Source organism: Panthera tigris, chromosome E1, assembly GCF_018350195.1.
Source record: "Panthera tigris isolate Pti1 chromosome E1, P.tigris_Pti1_mat1.1, whole genome shotgun sequence".
Classification (NCBI taxonomy): domain Eukaryota; kingdom Metazoa; phylum Chordata; class Mammalia; order Carnivora; family Felidae; genus Panthera; species Panthera tigris.
In genome coordinates, this window is record NC_056673.1 from 23864552 (window position 1) to 23888269 (window position 23718).

Consider the following 23718-nt stretch of genomic DNA (forward strand, 5'->3'; position numbering starts at 1 on the left):
AGGAACATGAGAGTAGGTCTAAAATAAAAATAGTCATGTATAAGCCTCAGGTTGCTTGTAGGTAAATTGTTTCACTTCTCTGAACATTAGTTTCTTCATCTAGAAAGTGGGGATAATGCCCCAACCTAGCCACTGTGAAGATCAGATGAATGTGCATTCACTTTGAATCTGTGAAGCATTTTTCAGACATAGGGTTTGGCATCATTTCCTGCCTTAATTATCAGAAGAAGGAGACAGCCATGTTTGCTATCTCTGTGGCATAGGTCTACTTCTGTAGCAAGTGGTATAGGAAAGGAAATACGAAAGAAGTAGAAAAAGTGGTCTTGTCCCTTAAGCGATTTAAGTTTTTCAGGGAGATCATACATACCCAGGTGTAGGTGTATTTGTGAGGTCACAGGCCAGCAAAGATGTAACAGAACATGCCATGAACTCCACTCCTTTCGGGTTCACGTAGGCTTTTGGCTCTTTTTCTCTATGCCTAGAATCAACTGACAAAATACTTTCACACAAAGTGGGTGCAAATGACCTCATTTTCCAGATTGAGAGATTAAGGCAAAAAGAAGACTTCAATAAATCATCCAAGATACAAAATAAACGTATATCAGCACCCAGAATGGAATTCTGGTTCCCACTGTTCTGCATTTCTCAGGATTTCCTCAGCTGAATACTGAGCGTGATCAAAATTAAACAGGAATTCTTTCCCTTTGTTATCTAAAGCCAATTCCACTGAGAAAAATCTGATTTAGGAGAAAGCCTGTAGAGGTGGATGTTACCTTATGTTCCCAATCTCTTCCCAGATTGGCCTCTGCACTGGGGAGCACACTGTCAGATCACTTAGAGCACAACTGATTTGACTATGTTCAAAAACATAATTACTATTTATTCTCTAAGGATAATGAGTAATATTTAATTTCTGAACAGCTAACTTTGTCTGTTTCATATTTTTTATTTTTAAAAATTGACCTTTCATCATTTTATATACTTTGGGTAGAAGGTGGTGAATTCCTGGTTTGTAGTTCTGTGATTATCATAGCATATGAAAATAGTACATACCTTGGTTCCCGGTGGAGGTAAAGAGAGAAAGAAATGTGATATAAACCCAAATACCATAGTCTGGAGTCTCAGAACAGGCTTGGTAGAGTCCATGCAGGAAGGATAACTATACTACCAGCCTGGTTGCCTTATGGAAATTTGCTTCCTTCTCTGGAAATAGAGCCCCAGCCTCCATGGCCTCTTTGTGTCTCTCTGACATCCTTCTACCTCCTCAGAGAGCTAGGACCAGGGAGTGGTGTGGGATAGGATGGTCTTCCTAGCCTGGCCTCTTGACACCGGAACCTAAGATTTTCTCCTGGATCCTTACCCTTACAAATCAATTGAGAGAGACAGTCCAAGTGTGAAGCAGTCATATGTTCCCCACTGCCCTCTCCCTCAACACAAATAGTCTCTAGGCAAAGGAGCCACTTAGTGAAACTTTATCCTGCTCCAGGCTCACATTTTGAATGTGGCCCTGTTCCCGGGCAGCCTGCCAGGCAGCACCTTGGTGGTGCCCACACAGCACGCCCTGAGAGTGCCGGTCTGACACAGGCAGAGGCCACTCCAGCTGAGCACTGCAGCTGGCCTGCCCCTGGCCCTTCCACCAGCATACCTTCTGCCCAGGGCACCCCAGGTGCAGAGGGAGTACTAGGGCTTGCACATGTCTGTAGACATCTTCCAGAATGCCTTCCCCCCAAGCCTTCTCTTTTAGCAGCCAGATGACAAGAAAAGGACACTTCCTTGGGTTAAGGGGATTCAGGGGTTAAGCTGGTCTTCTGGCAGGAGTGATCGAAGTATCTGAGCTGTGTGTGCTTTTCCATCTCTTGTGTCCATCTTCAAGATGTTGTAAGCTGAAAAGAGCTGGAATTGCTTGTGTGGGTCAGAAAGCAGCATCCTTACCTGGAAAGTTGAAAAGGAAAGAAGTTCTGATACCAGTGCCTGGGATGTGGCCACTTGCCCTGTCATCTGTGGTACACATGGAGCATCCTCACTGGCACCGTGGCCATTCAAGCACTGGTCTCTGGTAGGCAGGCCCACGAGGAGAGATTATGGCATGGTGCCTCTTCCCTTAGTTAGCAGCCGCTTACAACCCACTTCATCACACTGATTCAGGAGCATTTTGGTTTGATGCAATTTGGTTCAATAGTGACAGCATTTTCTGGGAAGGAGAAGGAGTTGTTTTGATCTGATCTATTAATCTGATTGTATTTATAAAAGCACTTGGGCTTGCCTCTTCCTAGGAAACAGTGATTCACAGTTCTGTCAGGCAGAGAGACCAGGCTGGCATTTTGTTGGACTGAACCTAAGCTTCTGCCTGCCTGCAGGCTGTTGTCAGAATATGTCTGAGAGGCACTGTTCCCACCTGGTCCTAGCTGACCCAGAGCCCTGTCCCTGGTAGATTCAGGGGAGCAACAAAGGAAAGGAAAACTGTAAAGACTTTGAGACTTACTGCCACGAGAATTCAGAGAATTCTGTGCGGCTTCCTGACTCTTTTGTGTGGACTGTTTGCATGGGGGGCACGGGGGACAGGGCTGCAGGGGGAATAATAGATTCTTTTATTCCTATTTGGAAATCTCTGGGTTTACTATAATGATTTTTAAAAATATGAACAGCAGAGCACTAACACCATTGCAAGGAACCTAGGGTTAAACATCCCTGAGAGGATCGCTGTTAAAATCAATATGCAAATGCAGCTGTATTTAGATAGGTATGGCCCCCTTTGAAGAAAAGCAGATATATGAAAATGGGATTTTAAAAAAACTAGATACATTGGGAGAAATTATTCCCATTACAAAAGGATTATTTGCTTTACCAAAGGATTCACTGCAGGGTTCCTTCTAAATAGCTCCCTTAAGGCATTTAAAACAGGATCTGATTTACGCAGTTTTTCAAGAATGCTTTTGTGTAAAGAAAGGCACACCTGTGATGGATACAGAAGTAGTTTTGCAAGGTTTTTTTTTTTTTTTCCCCCACCCTATCTTACTATCTTTATAGAGAAATTTCTTTCAACATTGAAAATGTGATTACACAGATCTTTTAAACAGCTACTTATGTTTGTACTTCTGAATCTTAATAAGATTCCAGTCTTTTTTATGCTGATTTTTCAGTCTCAAGGTTGAGGTACGGGTGTGTGTTCTTATATCTGAGATATTCTGGAGCTGAGTGAGGGAGGGTAGTCTAGTCCTTTTCTTTAGTTTCATAAGTATTTAACCAATCAAAGCAAATTGCTTTCTTAGGAGAGGAAGAAGGGCCCATAAAAGTTGAAATTGGGTTTAAATTTACATAAAGCTTCTTAGTATAACTAAAAAAATAAAAAAAACACTTTAATATCACATTCTTTTATAAAACATTTTCCTTTTTTGCCAGCTTAGGGTTGTTGTTACATAAACGAGAAACTGAGCACAGAAAAGAGATTTCTGCAAGGTCACCTAGTGCCTTTAGCTGAGCAGAGAATTTTCAGCCTACCAGTATGATTTTCATTCTAAGCTTTGAAGGTCTCACCCCTCCCCCAAAATCCTACACCATAAGATGTGATCTGCTCGTCCATAGGGTAAGGCTCACCTCCTCCTGCCCTCCTTCAGTGTCATGGCTGGGTAAAAAAACACCTCCTGCTGCAGAAATCAGCTCTCTCCTCAGAAGCTTCTCTTCAGCTTTGACCCCATGGAGGAGAGATGTGGCTTTTCATTATGTCCTGGCCCCAGGAACACCTGACAGGCTGCTGCCCTGTGGGCACTTGTGGGTCAATTTAACTTGTTTCATTTAAAGGGCATTGGCTCTCTATCGCTTCTCAGCCTTTTGGCTAAGATCAAGTATAGTATCTGTTCCTATCAGTTTAATATCTGATATGTCCTCTATCCGAGGACAATATATTAAATGGATTTTTGGAATTAGGAGATGGAATAGAAGCTTGCTCCATCCACCCCACTCGTCGATCTGGTATTGCGATACTTCCAGGAACTGTGCACCTGCTTTGGGGGAAATTTTAAAAATAAAAACTAAATTTAAAAAGAGCATGGGCTCTGAAGCCAGACTACTATCTAAGCCTGAATCCCAGCTCCATGGTTTCCTAGCTTTGCAGCCTTGGGCAAGTTACTTCACTTTTTTGTGCCTCCATGTCTTCATCTGTAAGGTAGCCATCTTTTAGGGTATTTGCAAGGATTAAATGAGATGAAAAGTACTTAAACAATTCTAGCACATAGTAACATCTCAGTAGCGTTAGCTCTTCTTATTGGATCAGAATAGTACAGACTAGTAGTACTCTTCTGTATTTAGTTCTTTACATTGAAATATTTTTTAACTCTTATAGTTATCCAAACTTATGGTGGATTTTTAGGATTTCATGGGGACTTTTTATTTTGGGAAGAAAGAGACGAGAGTAACCTACCTTTCTTCTCCCATTTCAGCCTTTCCCTAAAGTAGGATTCTAGAAAAGAATGACTTTCCTCCCTGTAGCATATTCTTAAACACATTCACACACGCACACAACGACTTGCTTTCCTAAAAACCCTGAGGCCCTGCAATCTGGCTAGAAAAGAAAGAAAACCATTCCAAGATATTTAATTGTACAGGGAGCTTACAGGATTGATCGAGAGCTTAGCTTTTTACAATAGTCCAGTGAATAAGAAATGCTCCTGACAAACGATCAATGATAGGATAATCACTCTTTATCCCCCTCCTCATTCTTACCTTCTTTCTTTCAGGAGAACAGGGTTCAGAAGTCAAAAATCTTTATAGACGCCGCTTTTAAATTAAGCAGAAAATAGACATTGACATATTTGTTAATCTCCCCTAAATCATTACTAGGGCTGGCTGCTTTGCTGTACAAGGAGAGAGGGGCCCTCCATGTGCTACACAAGGGTCTAACTAGCTTAAAAGCAGCCTTTTATTTTTAGAAAATAAAATGTAGCAAACCTTTTCTCCCCCCCACCCCCACTTAAGGCACACAAGTCCTTGACTTTCTCATGTGCATTTTAAAGTACATACATCCTCTACTTCTGTCTTTTCCTTGCTTTGATGCTTTTTTGAGGTAGGTCTTGAACTGCAATCAGAGGCATTACTAAAGGAATCAAACAAGGCAACCTTTGGGGGAATGTTCTGTGATCTTCCTAGTCTCAGGAGGGCCAGAGCATTGCAGGTGTTTATTTCATTATTCTTTTAAAGCTCTGGAATAGCTTGACTGGGTAGACAAGACCTTTGTTAGTTCAGGAGCCAGCCTTCTCTGTCCCTCCAGCTTGGTAAAGCCAAGGCCTTGTTTCCAGAATGCTGTGCTCCAAGCCTGGAAGTCCTCTGCCTCTGTACGCAGTGCTGAGCTGTGTGCTCTTAACACTTTTCTAACACAGTGAAACAAACTCTTCAGCTAATTGCAATTCTGTCGCCATTGGTATCATTTCATGTGGAAGAACACAAGCTTTGAAGGTAGCCAGACCCAAGTGTAAATCCTGACTTTGCTACTTAAGAGCTAGATACCACTGGACAAATACCTTTACATTTCAGAGCTTTGGTTTTCTCATTTGTAAAATAGATGCCCTGTCTATAAGGTTGGGTTGTTTTAAGGATTAGAGATGATGTATATGAAGCAACTTGGAAAGCACTCAGCGACATTAAGGCCTGCCGCTTGGCAGCCAGACCTAGGTCTGACCAGACCTAGGTCTGAATTGTGCATGGTGAGTTATGAGCTATGTGATCCTGAAAGCATTAAGTGTGGTGCCTGGCACATAGTAACTGCGCAGTAAATGTATGTATATGGTACAGACATGCACATATATGTACATGTACAGATATACACATATAAAAGCACAGTGTTGGTTGTTTAGCCAGATGGAGGATATTCTGAGGGTCTAGAACTTCTCATTCATTCCATATCCACAGTCCTACCATCCTTTACCCCACCCACACCTCCCCAGCAGGGCTGTGATTTTACCTGCTGTTATGTTAGTTCTTGATCTCACAATAACACAAGGAGCTACCCTTAAATCTCAGGGCTGCCAGAAGGTTTCAGGAACCCTGGCGTTGGAGCATAAGTGGCCCCAGTACCCAGGAGAGGGAAGTAGATGCTGAGGGTGCTCGGGACTGTGACTATTTGCCATCCAGTACAGAAGTATTGTACAACTGTAGTCCCCCTGTACAACCAGTCTCCTGCCTTGAATCACTGTGCCTGAACTATCTCTATAGCACAAGAGTAAATGACTTGCTCCCCCAAGCTAGACTTATGTTTGATTAAGGAGTAACGTATACAGTCAAGTGACTCACAGAGGATGCCAAGCACTTGCCCTTAATGAGAAGTGTGCATAATTTATAAGTCATGGGCAGGTTTAGACTGAAGAGTAGAAAACAGGGAAGGTGGCGTTTGAAATAGAAAGGCTTAGTGCCTTTCAGTTCCCATGTCCCAGAAGCCATCTACATGAACTTTTAAACACTCCCCAACAGTATCAAAAGGACAAGTTCTTGGATCACTGTAATGAACAAGTCTAGAGTCAGCACTTTCTTAGATGATGTAGAGACCACTGCTTACTCGTAGAGTGAAGTAAACATTTCTATTTCACCCTGGCAACCAAGGAACCAGGTCTGGGCTCATATAAAAACTTTACTTTGGGTGTTCTAAAATTGTGCAACCAAATCCACATAACACTGTGTTCATATCAACGTGAATGTGGGTGAGTAGAATGTAAAGAAAGTTGGAGGATGGATATTTAGTAATGCTGTGGACGCCTTGGGGTATAAAGAAATGGTTCAACAAACATGCCTGATTCAGGAGGTAATCTCATAAACAGATGTTTGAAATGTAACATGGTAAATTTTATGATCAATGTTTACGAAAAATATTACGATAAAGTTTTTAAAAAAAATCTTAGGCCTGCCCAGGAAACCGTTTTAGATCTGCAGAGCAGAAATTATTGAAGAAATTGTCTTGGTCTCAGCTATGGAATGGAACTTCATCTTTATCAGCCAGGAGCCTGCCATCTTCGTTTAGCCTTTTCTGAAATTAAAGAGATTCTGCTACTGATGCACTTACTTGTCCTCTGCCCCAAGTAAACAAGAAGAGACAAGGTAACATAGTGCCCCAAATCTTGGGGGCCACACTGCTGCACCTGAGACCTGGCTCTGCCCCTTCCTAGTTTTGAGACCTTGGTGAGTTATATAAACTCTCAGTGCCTCAGTTTGCTCACCTATAAGATGAGGATAGTAAGAATACCAACTTTAAGGTGGTTGTAAGGGTTAAGTGAGTTAATAGATACAAAGCACTTAGAATAGTGCCCAATGCCCTGTAAATAGTAACTTTGATTTCTGATTTTAGGCATTGGGGAGCCAAGAAAAACATTTTTTTTTAGCTTGGCTTATATTTTAATTTTCCATTTGATAAATTTTACAGAACAGTTACTAGAATAGTACAAAGGACTTCTGATACCTTTTTCTCAGATTCTCCTTGTTAACATCTTGTCCCATTTGCTTTATCATTTCTGTGTGCTCATGTACATGTACTTGCTTGCCCACCCTCTACACACACACACACACACACATACACTTTCTGTGAACCATTTGACAGTAAGCTGTAGATATCATGCTCCTTTATCCATAAATATTTACTGTGTGTTTCTAAGAACACAGACTTTCTCTTATATAACCCAGGACATTTATCTACATCAGGAACTATAACATTGATACAGTACTACTATCTGATTCATGATTCATATCAAGAGTTTACCAATTGTCCCAATAATGTCTTATACAGACTTTGTTGTTGTTTAGATCAGAGATCTAACCCTAGGCCACACACTGATATCTGTTTTCAAGCATTTAGTCTGTTTTATTGTATGTATGTATATGTGTATGTATGTATTTGAGAGAGAGAGAGAGAGTGGGTGTGAGTGGGGAGGAATGGCAGAAAGAGAGAGAGAGAGAGAGAGAGAGAGAGAGAGAGAGAGAGATAATCCCGAGCAGGCTCCATGCCCAGCACAGAGCCTGAGGTGGGGCTCTGTCTCACAACCCTGAGATCATGACCTGAGCTAAAATCAAGAGCTGGATGCCCAACCAACTGAGCTACCCAGGCGCTCATAGTCTGTTTTAATCTTGAATAGTTCTTTGGTTTTACCTTTCATCATCTTGAATTTTTTGAAGACTATAGGCTTGGGGTGGGGGTGGGAGGGGTTGTTTTGTTTTTTAAGTAATCTCCACACCTAACTGGAAAGGCTCAAACTCACAAACCCTGAGATCAAGAGTCACCTCCACTGATCAAGCCAGCCAGGCCCCCCAGGCCACTTTTTTATAGCATGTTCCTCAATCTGGGTTTGTCTTACCTTTCCCTACGGTTAAATTCAGATAATACATTTTTGGCAGGAATATTGCAGAAGTGTTATTTATGATCTTCTCAGAACATCTTCTTAGGAGGCATGTGTCATTTTGTCCAATTCTTGGTGATGGTAATTTTGACTACTTGTTTAAGGTTTTCACTAATAGTAATTTGTGGAGAGATACTTTGAGGCTATGTAAATATCCTGTTCCTTATCAAACCCTCACCCACTAGTTTTAGTATCCATTGATAATTCTTGGCAGAATCGATTGTTGTGATGGCAGCAAGATGGTGATTTTTCTAATTCCATCATTCCTTCTGTGTCCATTAATTATTATTCTGTTGGAGGAGAGGAGAACTTTCCCTTCTCTTCCCCCCCCCCCCAATCTAATTATTTATATCAGGATGCACTCACAGACTTTGATTTCATTCTATAAATATTCTGGTAACTAACATCATCATGTTGTTTATGATAAATTTGGTGCTCAGACTGCCCCAGATTTGGCCAGTGGGAACACCTTCAAACTGGCTCCTATGCCCTTTTAACAAGTCTCCATCATTTCTTGAGTGCTTCCTTGATTTTTGTGACAGCATGTTCCAGGCTCATCTTACGTTTTTCCTGCCCCATCCCTAGAATCAACCATTCCTCCAAGGAGTCTTGGTTCCTCTTACTAGAGAAGAAAAATGTTTGCTTCCCTGTCAAAATTACCGTCATCAATGGTACTACTGAGACAGTCTCATCTCAGAAGAAACCAGTTGGCTCTCCTCCCATGGACTGTCTAGGCAGATCCACCCTAGAATGGATGGGCCTTCGTCTCATCCCACAGTCCTGCTCTCTGCCTGGTGCAGAAAGAAGGCTGCTGAAGTGTTAGGGCCCGATTGTGATAGGTCAGTGATTCCCCTCTGTGTGAGAGCCCAAGAAGAGATAGACTTCAGCTCTCTTCCTCATGGTTTTCAAGTAGTGATGGGCTTTAAAAAAAAAAAAAAAAAGAGGTGGAGGTGGGCATCTAAAAATCTCATAAAAATGAAACTAGGTACTATAGCTACATCCCTGTTCTATTAACATGTGTTTATGTATAGTACTTATGGCTCACTCAGCAGCCCAAGGCTGTTTATGGCATATGATTCATAGTGGCATAAAAAGCAAGGCCTGTTCCCAGACAGACATGCTTGAAATAGAACTTTCTCTTCTGCAACCCATCACATGTGGTCATGTATTTATTTGTCAGCTTTGGTGACAAAGCACTTCAGGTTGTCCCCAACACCAGGGGCTGTTACCTATTGCTCCTTCAGGTAGACTTACTTCTCTTTACTAGGCAGGCAGCTAAATTTTCAGTATTGATTGCAAGGCCCATTCTGAGAGTAATTAGGAAGAAAAGCACAACATAGTAGTACCTCTTCTGGGACACCATTGATTGGAGGGGGGCGGGGGCATCCTCCCTGTCATAAGGAATTCCAGATTCCTTATAGGAATCTGTCGATTGAGGATCCTGTGTGCTTATGAGCTCAGTGATCCAAATGGGATTTGTGGAGTACATTTCTCTTTTTTCCCTGTTCCTTCACTTTTAGCCCAAGAACTTGAATGTCTTTGTCACTCTGGTCAGGGGTTGGTTCTGGCAGTAGCAGCCCAGCAGCAGACTAGGAAACGAGCTAATCTAATCTACTGAGCTAGCATAAGACACACGGATCTGGCTCTAATTAGGGTGGATTCTACTAATTTCAGGTTAAAAGTTTTCAAACCTGAGACTAGAAGCTATGGAGTAACAGCAGCTTGCAATTTTAGGAATCCTTCGGCGGGTGACTTGTATGGACCTGGGAGAAGAGGCTGCTGATCTGGGCCTGAAGGCATAGGGGTTGCTCCCCTACCGTGTCCCATACTGAGAATAGTCCAGCTGCTCTAATGCTGGTCAGCCAGGCATGGGCATGGTGTCTTGCATGGGGAAGGAGGGGCCTGGCTGTCAGTGAGATGATGAGAGACACAGGCCCCCAGGTGGTTGTTTGCACCTGCTCAGGGAAAGACTTGGGGAGAGGGACTCCCATGGTTGCTTTTATAGTTACGACCTCCACAGGGAAAGGAGGACATGTGGGCTCCCCATGGCAAGATAAGGACTGGTCTGGCATCTCAGAGTCCTGTTAGTCAGCAAAGAGGTGGTGAAGACAATGGAGAGCCAGGGCACAGAGGGAGAGGGGCGTTTTTGATCTTCCCATGACTGTGGCTGCTTTTGTGCAGAGAGATTCCTGGTCACCACAGAGTGTGACGGGCAGGTTTATTTAATTGCAGGCACCCCAGAGCTAAGCGCAGCTGAGCGGAAGGAGCTGGAGAACAAGTTGAAGGAGCGGGAGGAATTCCTAATTCCCATTTACCATCAGGTAGCCGTGCAGTTTGCTGACTTGCACGACACACCAGGCCGGATGCAGGAGAAGGGTGTTATTAACGTAAGTACAGTGGTTGCCACTTCTCCTGACTTGTCAAAGACCTGTGAGCAAGCAAGTGTATGTCTCATGCTCATCGGCTCACAAGTGGGGATGGATTAAAACAGCTTGTGCAGATCAAATCGTTTTCAGTTTTTTTGGAGAGACTTTTTCCTTTTTTTTGTATATCCATTATCATCCCCAAAACAATTTTATGATTTACCTTCCCGTGGACACCTTGGGAGGCAAACTCCATTTTGCTGGTGGGAAACTGAGTCTCATGTGCTTCCACTGGGGGCAGCTGCCCAGGTGGCCCTCAGGCTGTGGATTACACCAGTGTCAGGGTTCCAGCAGCAGCAAATTCACATGTGATCTGTGTACACGTTGTTTGAGCCATTCTGCTGCAAACCAATTCCACACTGTCCTGTTTATCTGGAAAGTCATAGCCTCCTCCCTAGAACATCTCAGCCATGTGTGGGGTTAGCATTAACAAGGCCCATTGCTGTGCACAGTGCTCGGGAGAGGGCACTGCAACTCTAAACTGGGGAGATAGCTGCAGGTGCTGAAAGTCACGGCCTGCTCTTAAGTCTCTGAAGGGCTTCCTAGAGGATAAGTTTTTGTGCCTGTGGAGTTCCCTGTGGACTGGGCACTGAGCAGGGATTAGGGCTGAGGTGACTAAGCTTATTCTTGTCTGTATGTAGGACATCCTGGATTGGAAAACATCCCGTACCTTCTTCTACTGGCGGCTGAGGCGTCTCCTGCTGGAGGACCTGGTCAAAAAGAAAATCCACAATGCCAACCCAGAGCTCACTGACGGTCAGATCCAGGCCATGTTAAGGCGCTGGTTTGTAGAAGTGGAAGGAACCGTGAAGGTAGGTGGGTGCCCTAGGAGGAGCCTTGGTGCTGTGCTCCTCACCCCCACCTGAGGATCCCCAGGCCTCTGAAGGCAGAAATGGAAGGGAAACATAGAGACCTAAGCCCTGTTTCCTCCCCACACCGTAACATGTTATGATGGGTTGTTAGAAGAGGTCATCGGACATTTTTTGTTGCTCACTGTATCATTCAGCAAACCTTTTTGCGTACTTTACTATATACCAGACACTGCATTAGGCCCTGAAAGAAAGAGGCAGATACTGTTCCCATCCACACAGAGCTTACCATCTCAAGGGGGAGATGGATTAGCTGAGAGGTCATGTACAACAATGTGGCCGATATTAACCACAGCAGACCCAGCACATCATGGAGCACAGAGAAGGACACCTGAGCCACTCTGGGAAGGAGGAGGAGAGTCTAGAACTTATAGAAGTGGTGTCTCAGCCATCCTGAAAACAAAGTAGGCATGAGCCAGAAGAAAAGGGTGGGGTTAGGGTGGGGACATCAGGGGATCAGGGGAAGGTAGGAGTGGCACGTTTCAAGGGCTGATAGCAAGAGTTATCACACATCTGAGGCACCGTAGATATCTGGATGGCTCAGATCAGGATCTGCAGGGTTGTGGAAACTGTGTTAAGGGTCTGGACTGAGGTCTATGGGAAGCCACTGAGGTAGTTAACGCAGTAGAGTGACATACTCTGATTTGTATTATAGGAAGACCACTCAGGAGGCTGTGTGGAAGGTAGAATTGAAAGGGGTCAGGAGCAAGAAGCCTAATCGAAGGTGATGGTTATTTAGGCAGGAGATGCTAGGGCTTTAGCTAAAGATCTTCTGGTTTCACATCTGAGCTGGAAGGAAATGTCCACTCTGACTGCAAGGAACCATGAATCCCTCATCTTCTTGGGTTGATCTGGTGGAGAGGACACATGCCTTGGACCAGTGACCCCTCTGGGGGGAGGGTTCTGAGACCAGGGTGACCAGGCACTAGCATTTGCCCCTGGAATTGTGGGCTGCACAGGACAGTCTGTGGGAGGATGGGAAGAAAGAGTTGGAACTTTTATTTCTCCATGTCCTTTTACTAAGAAAAATAAACTACCTGTTCTTAGTAGTTATTATATGGATTAAAAGTAAATCATACGCATCATATATAAATTTTATCAGAATATTGGTAGTGTATGCTGAGAATGTCTTTTCCTGATAGCTGTTTTGATCAAAATATTTGGTGCCTATTAGGTTAGAGTACTGAGGGAGGGCAGGCCCGTCAGCCTCTTCCCGCAAAGTGTTGGCTGATGTCCCTGCTGACTGTTCTCAGGAAGGAACTCCAAGATTTGTCGTCATTGTTAAACCCCGTGAATCTGGGTGCTTCTAAGATTCACCTCTGTGTTAAGCCTACCCATTTCTTTACGACTGAAAAGCTTCTTTAGATAAATATTTCAGATGTGCAGTGGGCGAGCACAGCCTTATGCGACGTCTGGTTCAGGTTAAGGTCAGTTTGTGGCATCATAATTGAGTGAGACAATTTTGTCAGTGGCTACTGGCAGCTTCTAGTGGAAGTTGGCATTGAAAGTCACGCAAGTGTAAAATAAGAGGTTGTTCTCGAGTTAAGAGTGGCCGGCTAGGTAAATGGAGTGTGTGTGTGTGTGTGGCCAGGAGAGGCCCGCACCGCCTTCCTACCACATTAGTCAGTAATGGACGTGCAGGGCTTCAGTAAGCACAGGGATGAGGAGAAGGAATAGCTTCCCTCCGAGCATGAAGTGAGTGGATAGGCCCTTCCATTGTTCCTTAGCATCCTGTATCCAGGGGACAGTGTGTCTGGAGAAATAGGTCATTGACATCTTGTAGATATGGAGAGAACTGTTGGCTGTATGTACACAGACTCCATGCTGGAAATCAAGTGTGGGAGACCACCCCAGCCCAATAGGTCAGGAGGAGGCTGCCTGAGACACTGGGAACCAACTATACCCAAGGACTAAGGCTGGTCCCTCCCTCCCGTCTACAAAAGACAGCATTCCCTTGAGCTCTTTAGTCCAGGAGGACAGCTGAGGAGAAGAAAGGAAGGGCAATGATGCTATGATGTGGCTTTGAAACCTCCTTCCGTATTCTGCAGGCTCAGCAGGACCTAGTTTAGTGTGGGGTGGGTGATAAAATCTGTAGCGCCCTTGAGAGAAGAAAGTGTTGCAGTGTTCAGAAGCCGTCTGTGCTGCCTTCATAGAATCTGCTCCGTGTTTGGCAATGGCTTAAAACCTTAAAAATGTTGCCAACCTCTCCCCACTCCTTTTTTGGTTCTTCAAACAGTGATAGATAGCGTGCACTGTGTCTCAGGTGCAAACACTGCCTGAGTCTAGACCTTGGCTTTGCACCAGGAAGTGACCCTCTGATCCTCATTGTGGTTACTGGTAGGGAAAGACATTTAGTGATAGGCATCTGCTAGCCATGTGTGTGTTCTTTTGTCTCAGAGAATTTATTTTTTTGTTTTTGTTTTGTTTGTTTTTATCTTAATTCTGAAGAAAGAGATCTGGGGACAGAAAATTTGAAGACACTGTGATGTTATGTAACTTAGCAGTGCAATTCTTTTGTTTCCCATAGAGGAATCTGTTACTGTGAGTTATAGGATTTTGTTTGAATCCACTGGGATAGTCCTGTTGTAGGAAATAGTACGGTTTATGGTTCAGAGTTTCACTGCAGAGAGGAGAAAAGCATGGCTGCAGTTGCCTGAAAACAGGAACAAGAACTTGGGTTTAAGTTGGGTCATAAGAACACAGTGCATGCTTGTATCACGGGTAGGCTTTCTCTCTTGATTCTTAGATCCACAGTTTGAGGCATGTGGTTTTTCAAACAGACTAATTTTTTTCCCCAGCCCCAAAAGGATTAGAACTCTGCCTGGGGCAATGAGAAGTGGTATTGGGAATCTCACAAACTTTTTGCATCCCAGCCTTGCCATTTGCTGGCTCAGACATATTATTGATTTAAGTTTCCATCTCTTCATGTATAATACAGAGATGATGCTTCTTTCACAGGGTTCAGTGAGTTTGAAATGACATGATAAGTAAGGTATGGGGCACAATGTCTGGCACTCAGTAGACACTCAGAATGTGCCGGTCTGCTCCCCTTCTGCACACAGCATGCCAGAAGGTAAAACATCATAACGTCAGCTAAGAGTTAGATGTATAACTTAATGATCTTGGCAGGAGCCATGAGCATGGTAGATTCTCAGTAAATGTTCTTTGTTTTAAAAAAGATTTTTGTAATGTTTATTTTTGAGAGAGACAGAGACAGAATGCGAGTGGGTTAAGGGCAGAGAGAGAGGGAGACACAGAATCCGAAGCAGGCTCCAGGATCTGAGCTGTCAGCACAAAGCTCAGTGCGGGGCTCCAGCTCACTAGCTGTGAGATCATGATCTGAGCCGAAGTCAGATGCTCAACCGACTGAGCCACCCAGGCACCCCATGTTCTTTGATTTGGTTTGCTCTAACTTAATCCACGATCTAGGATGCCATAGCACATTGCTACTGTCCAGATAGCTACTCATACACTCTTACTCTGGATTTCCAAATGAGATGGTCGGTCATTGGAGGCCCTTGCAAGGATGACTGAGGAAAAAGCACCGTTAACAAAGTTGTTTGATTCCCACTTTCCCCAAAGGCTGACCTCATGCTACCCCTGGACAAAACTTTTGATTTAGGGCCAGGGAAGGAAGAGGGAAGGCAGAACCTGGAAAACATTGTTTGGCCCTCTGTGGGTCTGGGGCTGAGATTGGAGTACCTCTGAGGAGACAGGGTCCACAGGCCACCCCAGCCCACATGGCTGTTTGCTCTTTTACTCCAAAGCCTCAGAAAAAATCACATTGCCAGCAATGTCTCCAGGCAGCTCACAAGGTGAGTTATCTACAGGGCATGGTAATCAGGACTCACATCCATCAGACTGTGCCCTGGTCGCTCTCTAGTCCTCCTGTATATTGAATAAGGAGGGCTTAACAGCTATCCAATACTTAGAAATGAAACTTTCTAAACAGGTCATTTAGATTTTGTACGATAGACTAATTACTACATACAATTAGTGAGGCTGTGAGTAGTGCCTGAGATACTTATCCACTGATGCAGAGAGAGATAAAGTATCTGCTCAACATTTATTGTAAGACCAGTATTGTAATGTTTAATTATCAATATTTTATTGGTACTGAAATGTTGTGATTGGGATGAGTGTGAGGCAAGTAGTGACTTACGGTCCCAAGCCTATTATGAGATTAGCAGCCCAGCATTTCACACTTGCTTAAAATCCACACTGGAATAGTGGGAATAATCAGTCACATTTTCATAATTTTAAGGAGGGAAATTATAATTGCCTTCTTTCTGGGAATAGGGTTGGCCCGTCCTTCTGTATGGCTAGAACAATGAATCTTACAGCTCTGTTCTAGGAGGCAAACAGGGGACTGTAGACTCCCTAATCCAGGGGAAGAGAGCCTTGCTCCTCCTGGGTGAAGGAAGTTAGGTCAAAACAGTACATTAAACCCTCCCAAGTCTGTTAAGAAAAACCTGTAGTGCTGTGGGTACTTAAGTTTTATTCTTACTAAAAATGCTATTGACCAAGATTTGCAACCCTTCGCCTTTGTGTACGCTGCTGTGACCTAAACTTTACTGAGGTTCTGCTTGATGGTTGTCATCCAGTTGTATTTTGAGTGAACAGCAAATCTTTCATACATGGGGACCATATTTTCAAAGAGGAGACTTTAGAGCAACACACTCCAAAACTTGGAGTGTGTTGCTTTAATCCTGTCTAGGAACTTTTTTAATGTTTAATTTAAACACCTAGCATATTCTGTGGCTGCAGGAGGGGAAGGCAGAAGAGTTTTCTCTAGAGGGTAGCTGGCTTTCCAGCATAGTGTCTGAGCATCGTTAGAAGCAGGCATCTCGTTAGCTAATACATTACACCAATCAAGGAGAGTTATCTTAAGCCACAATTAATCTGCTCCCTGGCATATGTTGATAGGAAAGCATCATGCTGTTTCTTAATTAAAAGCAAACGGATTAAAAATGATTAATAAGAGTATTAAATATTCTCCTAAACTAAAGGCTTTGGGATTCTTGGGTAAATCTAGTTTTTTTTTTCTTTTTCTTTTTTTTCATTCTGAAACCCAAGAAGCATTCATTGTTTTATTTCTTACACCACCACCACCACCCCTCCCCCGCCAAATCTGCATAAGTAAGGGCAAGCGCATAAGTCCTCAAACCCTGGAGAAGTCTAAATTACTGATGATAGAGATGGAAATGTCCCAAGTTTGGGTGGCAGCAGCTAAGAGTATCCCAGTGTATCCAGTCCACATGTAGGGTGCACAGGCGCTGGGATGCCAGAGTGAAGACCACTGCATTGTGGGGGAAACCTCACTACCCACCCCCTTTGTCAGTAGAGAGTGACACAGCACCTCCCTTCCTTCAGAACAAGACACTTCCCTGTCATTTGCCTCAGAGATGGCAGAGTCCTGACGGAGGCACAAAGAAGTGGGAAGACGCACTCAGGCTTACACTGGCGTGGCCATCCCACCCTAAGAGAGCTGATCTTTGTAGCCATGATTCAAACAGAGACAGGCACCTTGGGCGCCAGAAAAAGAACTGCACAAAAGGACCAGAAAAGGTGCACTGCTGACCCTTAATCCTGGGCGCCAGAAAAAGAACTGCACAAAAGGACCAGAAAAGGTGCACTGCTGACCCTTAATCCTGGCCTCCTTAATCCTTCAACTGTGAAGAACTCCTTAAGAATTTTTAGAAACGTGGAAGTCAATTACATGACATAATAAATAATCAGTCACAGCTAACTCACCAACTAAGTTAGAAATGAGGAGGTGAGAGTCTGCAAGGAACCATTACTTTAGAAGGCATGAAATAAAATGTTAGGAAACCACACAGTGCTCAGTTTCTGACTGCGTGCTGCCGTCGAAGGGTGTGAAGAAGACATTCCCTCTGTGCCTCACAGGTCCTGAAGTTCCAACCATGGCTCCTGCACCTTTGCTTGTATACAAGGTTTCCTGAGCCGCATCTCAAGCCTCAAAGCCTCTGAGAGTCCCTGATGCACCCACCTATTAAATTACAGCGCCAAACTCATTGTCATTCTGGCTTTGACTTCGTTAGTGATAACAGAGAAGGATAGCGCACCTTTAAATGACGAGCTTTGTGTTTAATTACCCAAACAAAATGACATAAATATGAATGAGCCCTAATGGTGGTACTTGGTTTTCCGGAAACCATTAACAAAACGATTCCTAAATGATTTGTAAAGAAAATGAGAGGAGAGGAGAGGAGAGCAAGGAGAAGGCTATTAGGTTTCTAACACACTCCTGAATTATTATGTAGTCAACTACCTAGGAAATACTCAGCTAAATGATCTCGAAAAAAAGGAGGCACAAGGTGGTTTGTTTAGACTTTCAGGGTTACAGATACCTTGCCCCATTGGAATACTCTCATAGTAAAATGGGTAGGTTTCTGACCTAGTGGCTCTCCCCTAGTAACAAGACTTCCCATACGTCAGTACCCCTCTGTGCCCTGTTGAAACACTTCCACAACCAGGCAACCCATCTGCCACCCTGGCAGGGGCCAGAGACTTACATTTTAAGAATTGTGTCTTACTTCCTCAGAAAAGACACCTTTCATTTTTTTTTTTTTTTTTTTTTTAACACATGTTGACTTTATTTTGTAAGTAAACTCTACGCCCATGTGGGACTTGAACTCACGACTGCAAGATCAAGAGTTGCATGCTGTACTGACTGAGCCATCCAGGTGCCCCTCAGTCAGCACTTTACTGAACAATTTGGGCTTTTGACTGTTTCTCTCAAGTCCATTAGGCAATTACCTTGTCTCACTCAGCCTTTGTGGAATAGGTGGAGACCTAGAATGATAGGACATGAGTCAGTATGAGCACTAACATCTGTAGGGGCCCATGTGGATGCTTCAAAGATGCATCTTGTACCAAAAGAAGGAAAGAGAGAATGAGGAAAGCTCCTGTCCTGAGACCTCTTTCCTCTTACTATTGTAATGCCAGCAATAGTGGAGAATCATGAACAACTTATTGTGCGGTGAACAAGCTTTTGGAGTGAACTTTCCAGATAGTGAACAATCTGGGTGTCCAGCCTGGCCTGGCCCCAGGTGTTTGACCAGGAGTCGTCTTTTTGCAGGCCTATGTTTGGGACAATAACAAGGATCTAGTGGAATGGCTGGAGAAACAGCTGACCGAGGAAGATGGTGTTCGCTCAGTAATAGAGGAAAACATAAAATACATCAGCAGAGACTATGTCCTCAAGCAGATCCGCAGGTGAGACCCTCTGTGGGAGGGCAGGCGGCGGGGGTTATGTAGGAGAAATTGGGCTCGCTTCTTTGGAAGGAGCAAAGATTTAAGGACAAATCATGAAATGATGCCTTACAATCTTTGTGGTTTCTTTCTGTTTGGGACTGCTATAGTTGACCCACAGATAAAAATAGAGCCTTGAAATACAATTCTTTCTCAGCTACTGGTCCCTAGGGGCACTTAGTAATCTCAGCTAGATGAGGGCTTAGTTCATTGTGCCCAACTATTAGCTCCAAGTGCAGATCTTGTGAGAAAAGCTGATTTCATGGCAGTTTCTTGGGGAACTACCTCCTCCCCTCCTTGAGCCAAGAGTTAGCTATATTCTTGAGTCCAGTCTTCTCAATTGAATGGATGGGGAGACTGCTGGGGACATTTTTAAATGTCAGTGCAGAGAACAAATCTGTACCCAGATGGACCTGTTATTTGCATTTTCTCCCATTTGCTTTATCATTTGTGAGGGTGCTTGCTCATATATATATATATATATATATATATATATATATATATACACACACACACACACACACACATATACACCTTCCTATATGCCTACTAAGGATAAGTTACATAGATCATGGCCCATCATGGCCCTTTACCCCAGATACAAAAGTGTGCATTTGCTAATGTGGATATTCTCTTACATAACCACAGTAAGATCAATTTTAGTAAATTTAACACCTAGAGAATCTCTTATCTCATCCACCATTGGATGTAAGATGTTGCTCCTTTTGATTTTGTCTGGTGTTTTCTCATGATTAGATTCAGGTTATACACTCTCCGCTGGAATATTACATACATGAAGTGGCCTTCACAGGGTACCACATCTGGACACCTGAAGCCATCTGTCCCTCCTGACATTAGAATCACCTGGCCAGGATGTTACTCAGTTTCTCCACTGTGTAATTACTGATTTCCCCCCTTGCACCTAATAAGCAATCTGTGGGTAGACACTTCGAGACCATGAAGATACTCTGTTACCAGGATTTCCCCCTGGATCCCCGGTGACTCTTGTCTGATCCCAGACAAGGTTACAAAAGGATAACTTTCCAACTCTACGTCCTTCACAGTCCCCATTCCAGCTGTCTTGTAAGCAGAAAGTCTTCTCTCCTCCTAGTCATGTATGTATTCACTAGTCTACACCAGTCATGAGTTTCTATTTTTTTTAAATAATTTGCCATTTATTATTATATTTACTTCGATGTCCAAAATGTCCAAGACTTAGCCAGTGGAAGCATCTTTGTGCCAGTTCCACTTTTTTGTGACGTGCCCCCATTGTTTGTTTATGTAATTCCTTACTTCCTGACATTTCAAAATGGGTTCAGTCCATCTTGTACCTGCCTTGCTGCTGGAGACTTTTTTCATGTAGGAAAACAAATCAGGTAAGGTGGTGACTGAAGTGTCTGCAGTCGATTCTGTTAGATTATTGGGCAGTTCTTAAGCTACCCTAATCCAGACACTGTTGCCTCTCTTTTCTTCACCATCCCAAATCTTCCTCTCTAGCTTGGTACAGGCCAATCCCGAGGTTGCCATGGATTCCATCGTCCATATGACCCAGCACATCTCACCCACTCAGCGAGCAGAAGTCGTACGGATCCTCTCCACGATGGACTCCCCTTCAACATAGAAAGAGCTTCCTGCCCATCCCTGCCCTGCCTCTGGAGAAAAGGGCTAGAGCTGCCTCTTACACCTGAAACCACTCTGATGAGAAGGCACAGGAGACCCAGCACTGGAATCAAAGTGGCATTTTGCTTCCCCTTGAACGTTTTCAGGTTATGCATGACATATTGGGACATAGGGTCACAAAGTCCCCACTGGTCACACCCATCCCGTTCAGTATTTATTACCCTGTCTGTGACTACAGCTCTTTCTCCCTGCAAGGACCCGAGAAGGCAATGAAGGGTACAAGCATGTACCATGAGGTCTCACTACACAAAGCAGGGCTGCTGCTCCTGTCTATACAGCTACTTGGTCCCAGCCCAGGGAGGTACTCAGCAGCCCTTCCTCACCCCTGGCCCCATGAGCCTGCAGCCACAGGCAGCAGAGGAGGGCTGGAGTGAGGAGGAAGCCTCGAGTCCACGTTTTTTTTTACCCCCACATTCAGCCTGGTACGCACTAGGTACAGGAGAAGAATAGTTCCCAACTTAATCACACCAAGGTACCTATTTATCCTTCATGGAGTATGAAATCTGCAAGCTCCATAGGAACTCGAAGATGAGGGCAAAACCACGATCCAAGAAGCAGACAAAAAAAGGTAGACCAAGTCACTGCTGTTGATTTAGGGACCTCAACTGTGGGTTTGATTCTCTTAGAACAAACAGAAGGACAGTTGACCTACCACTACCTTGCCTGTCACTGCTCAGTTCTCTGCTGCACCTGCTGGGAGCTGCGCAGACAGCGTGAGAGCCGGAGCGGCAGAAGAAGAGCTGGGGGAGTGACCCTTTCTGTCACTACTGGAAAGTTAGTTACTAATGCCACAGGGAGAATGGGCTGGATAGTCTCTCATTTTAGGACTCGTAAGGTTATTACTATTAAGCCTGGAGCTTTGATAGTTATAAAAGGTTAATAGTGCCTACAGAGTCACTCAGCTCTTTTTCCAGGGCAACTCTCCCAGCAGCGGACGTTCCTACTTCCTTTGGGTCTTGTCTCTCCCTGGAATGTCCACAAGCAGCAGGTGTAGCCAGTCTCCCCACAGCTGCTGAAAGGAACCCTGGTGACATCTTTGTTCTGAGCACCAGGAACTGGCCTTCCCCGGTGTGAGCAGGCTTCCAGGGAACACGGAATCCACATGACCTTAAGATTACCTACAACTCCGTCATGGTGCTGCTGTCTTCCAGGCTCACCGGTCCCTCCCTGGCCAGCGGCAGGGGCCTCCTCACCAATGGTAGAGAGAGTTTATTTTCAACAGCCTGTTTATTCAAAGAAAGAGTTTACTGATTCCCCCGTTGGTGTTCCTAAAGCAAGAGTGGCAGGTGATCAGGGCTGGTGTAGCATGCAGTTCTTACAGTGCAGCTAATTGCATTTGTCACTGATGACCAAGGAGGAAATAAATCACTAAGATGTTCTGGAAGCGGTGGTATGAATACTTTCGTACAAGCTACAGTTTTGAGCCTTAACCCTACAGTACACGCACAAGAAAGAGCCCCCTTCTTCAGGAACTGCTTGTGCACATGAGCACTGTGTAGCTGGATACATTACTGACTGCCCTCTGGAACTTGGAGCTTCAGCCAGGCTGCCCTGATGCAAGGTGCAGGTGTTGAGTATCATCAAAGAGGGCAGAAGAAGGTGAGGAACAATGTTCGGTCCAGATAGAAGCATCCACTGTGGCTGGTATCCACTTAAGTAAAAACTGGATTCATCTTGGACCAGATTATACTTTTCTGCAATTAGTAAAATCTACCTGTAGGTGGTACAAACCCCCTGCACACCCCAGCTGGCCTGTGCTTGCCCTGGCTTTTCTTCAGAGGCAGGGTGGGTTATATTCGTGTTACCAATTCCCCTTCACCAAATTATTATTCAGTAAGTGAATATGGTTCCTCTCTAAAAGTCTGTGATGCCTACTCCCCCATCCCCAGAGCACCTCACTGTAGGTCTTACCCCAGACAGGAATTTTTCATGCAGAGAAGTCAGGAAGAGCCATAGAACGTGAGCAATCTGATATCCCCCAGCCCATTATATAGGCAAGGTTACTGAGCTAGGAGGAGTATAAACGATGTATTGAACAAGACTTGCTTGAGCCGAGATCGCCATATTCACTTCATTCACAAAGCAGCCTTCACTTGTCTCGTTGAGCGTTCAATGGACACATACCCTGATGAGCAAGGAGCATCAAATGTATTCTTTCCACGTTTTGTTGAAATAAACCTCCACATTTGTAGAAGAGTCCCTGTTTGTCATTTCGACCCACGCCCAGCCACCGCATTCATGTTCTACTTTAAGCGGGGAGCTTTCAGCACTGGTAGGCTGAGCCGCTGCTCTGCTGCTAAAAGCTGAGCCATTATAGTGACAGAACAGCATGCATGCATTGCTTCTGCAAAGTGACATCTTTGAGAAACTTGGAGGCTTTTCAGATACACATACCCTTGATGGCCTGGGCAGTTTCAGGGGTGTTCTTAAAAGGAACATGAAGATTTAAACCTCTTGGTTTACATGATTTTGTGGGATTTTCTGGGTCAAGTGAATAGTGAACCATATTCAGAGCTCACCTCAGGCCAGTTTTATGGAGAGGTAGATTCTCTTAATAATTTAGCTACTTAATGGATTTTGAATGCTAACTTTGGGCACAAAAAGGCACCAGGAGCAGGAAGCTCATGCTTGTGTACCTTCAACCCTCTGCCTCTGTTTCTCTCTAAATCCATGTGGTTGAAGCAAGAACAAACACCAGTCCCCAAACATTTGCAAAGAAAAGTGGAGGCCACAAGAGATCAGGAAGGGGAAGCACTGGCCTTTGCTAATTATTAAACTCGGCGTGCTGTGTCTGTCTCTCTGGGATATTTAGCAAAGCAAAGGGTGTTTTTTTCCTAAAATGAAATGTTTATTTTAAATATACTTTATATATATTTACTTTATACATATATATAATATGTTGTAAATATACATCCATTTGAATCACCCTAAGGTAGAAGTTCTTAGAGTAAGAAGGGAGATAGATCCAGGAGGAAAATTGCTACTCTTTGCCTCCAGCTGCCGCAGGGAATCCTGGTCAGCACAGAGGCCTTGAGCCTTCTTTCCTCCTCCCTAAGCAGGCAGATCAGAAGCAGACCCCAAGATGTGAACTTTAAGCTGTCC

The 23718-nt window shown here is 44.1% G+C and overlaps 1 protein-coding gene and 1 non-coding gene across 9 annotated transcripts in view; both read left to right on the top strand.

The window, feature by feature from the left end:
• ACACA (acetyl-CoA carboxylase alpha) overlaps positions 1–22812 on the top strand; it is a 277071-nt gene extending 254259 nt beyond the window's left edge. For all 8 annotated transcript variants that reach the window (XM_007096020.3, XM_042967666.1, XM_042967664.1 and 5 more), the window contains 4 exons: positions 10602–10756; positions 11434–11604; positions 18764–18900; positions 20434–22812. In XM_007096020.3, coding sequence (XP_007096082.1) covers positions 10602–10756; positions 11434–11604; positions 18764–18900; positions 20434–20557 — 587 coding nt within the window. In that variant the 3' untranslated portion in view covers positions 20558–22812. The remainder of the gene's footprint in view (positions 1–10601; positions 10757–11433; positions 11605–18763; positions 18901–20433) is intronic.
• Positions 3813–4003, top strand: LOC122233896. The gene has a single exon (XR_006211621.1). It is a non-coding gene; the product is annotated as a U2 spliceosomal RNA (small nuclear RNA).
• Positions 22813–23718: the final 906 nt, after the last annotated feature.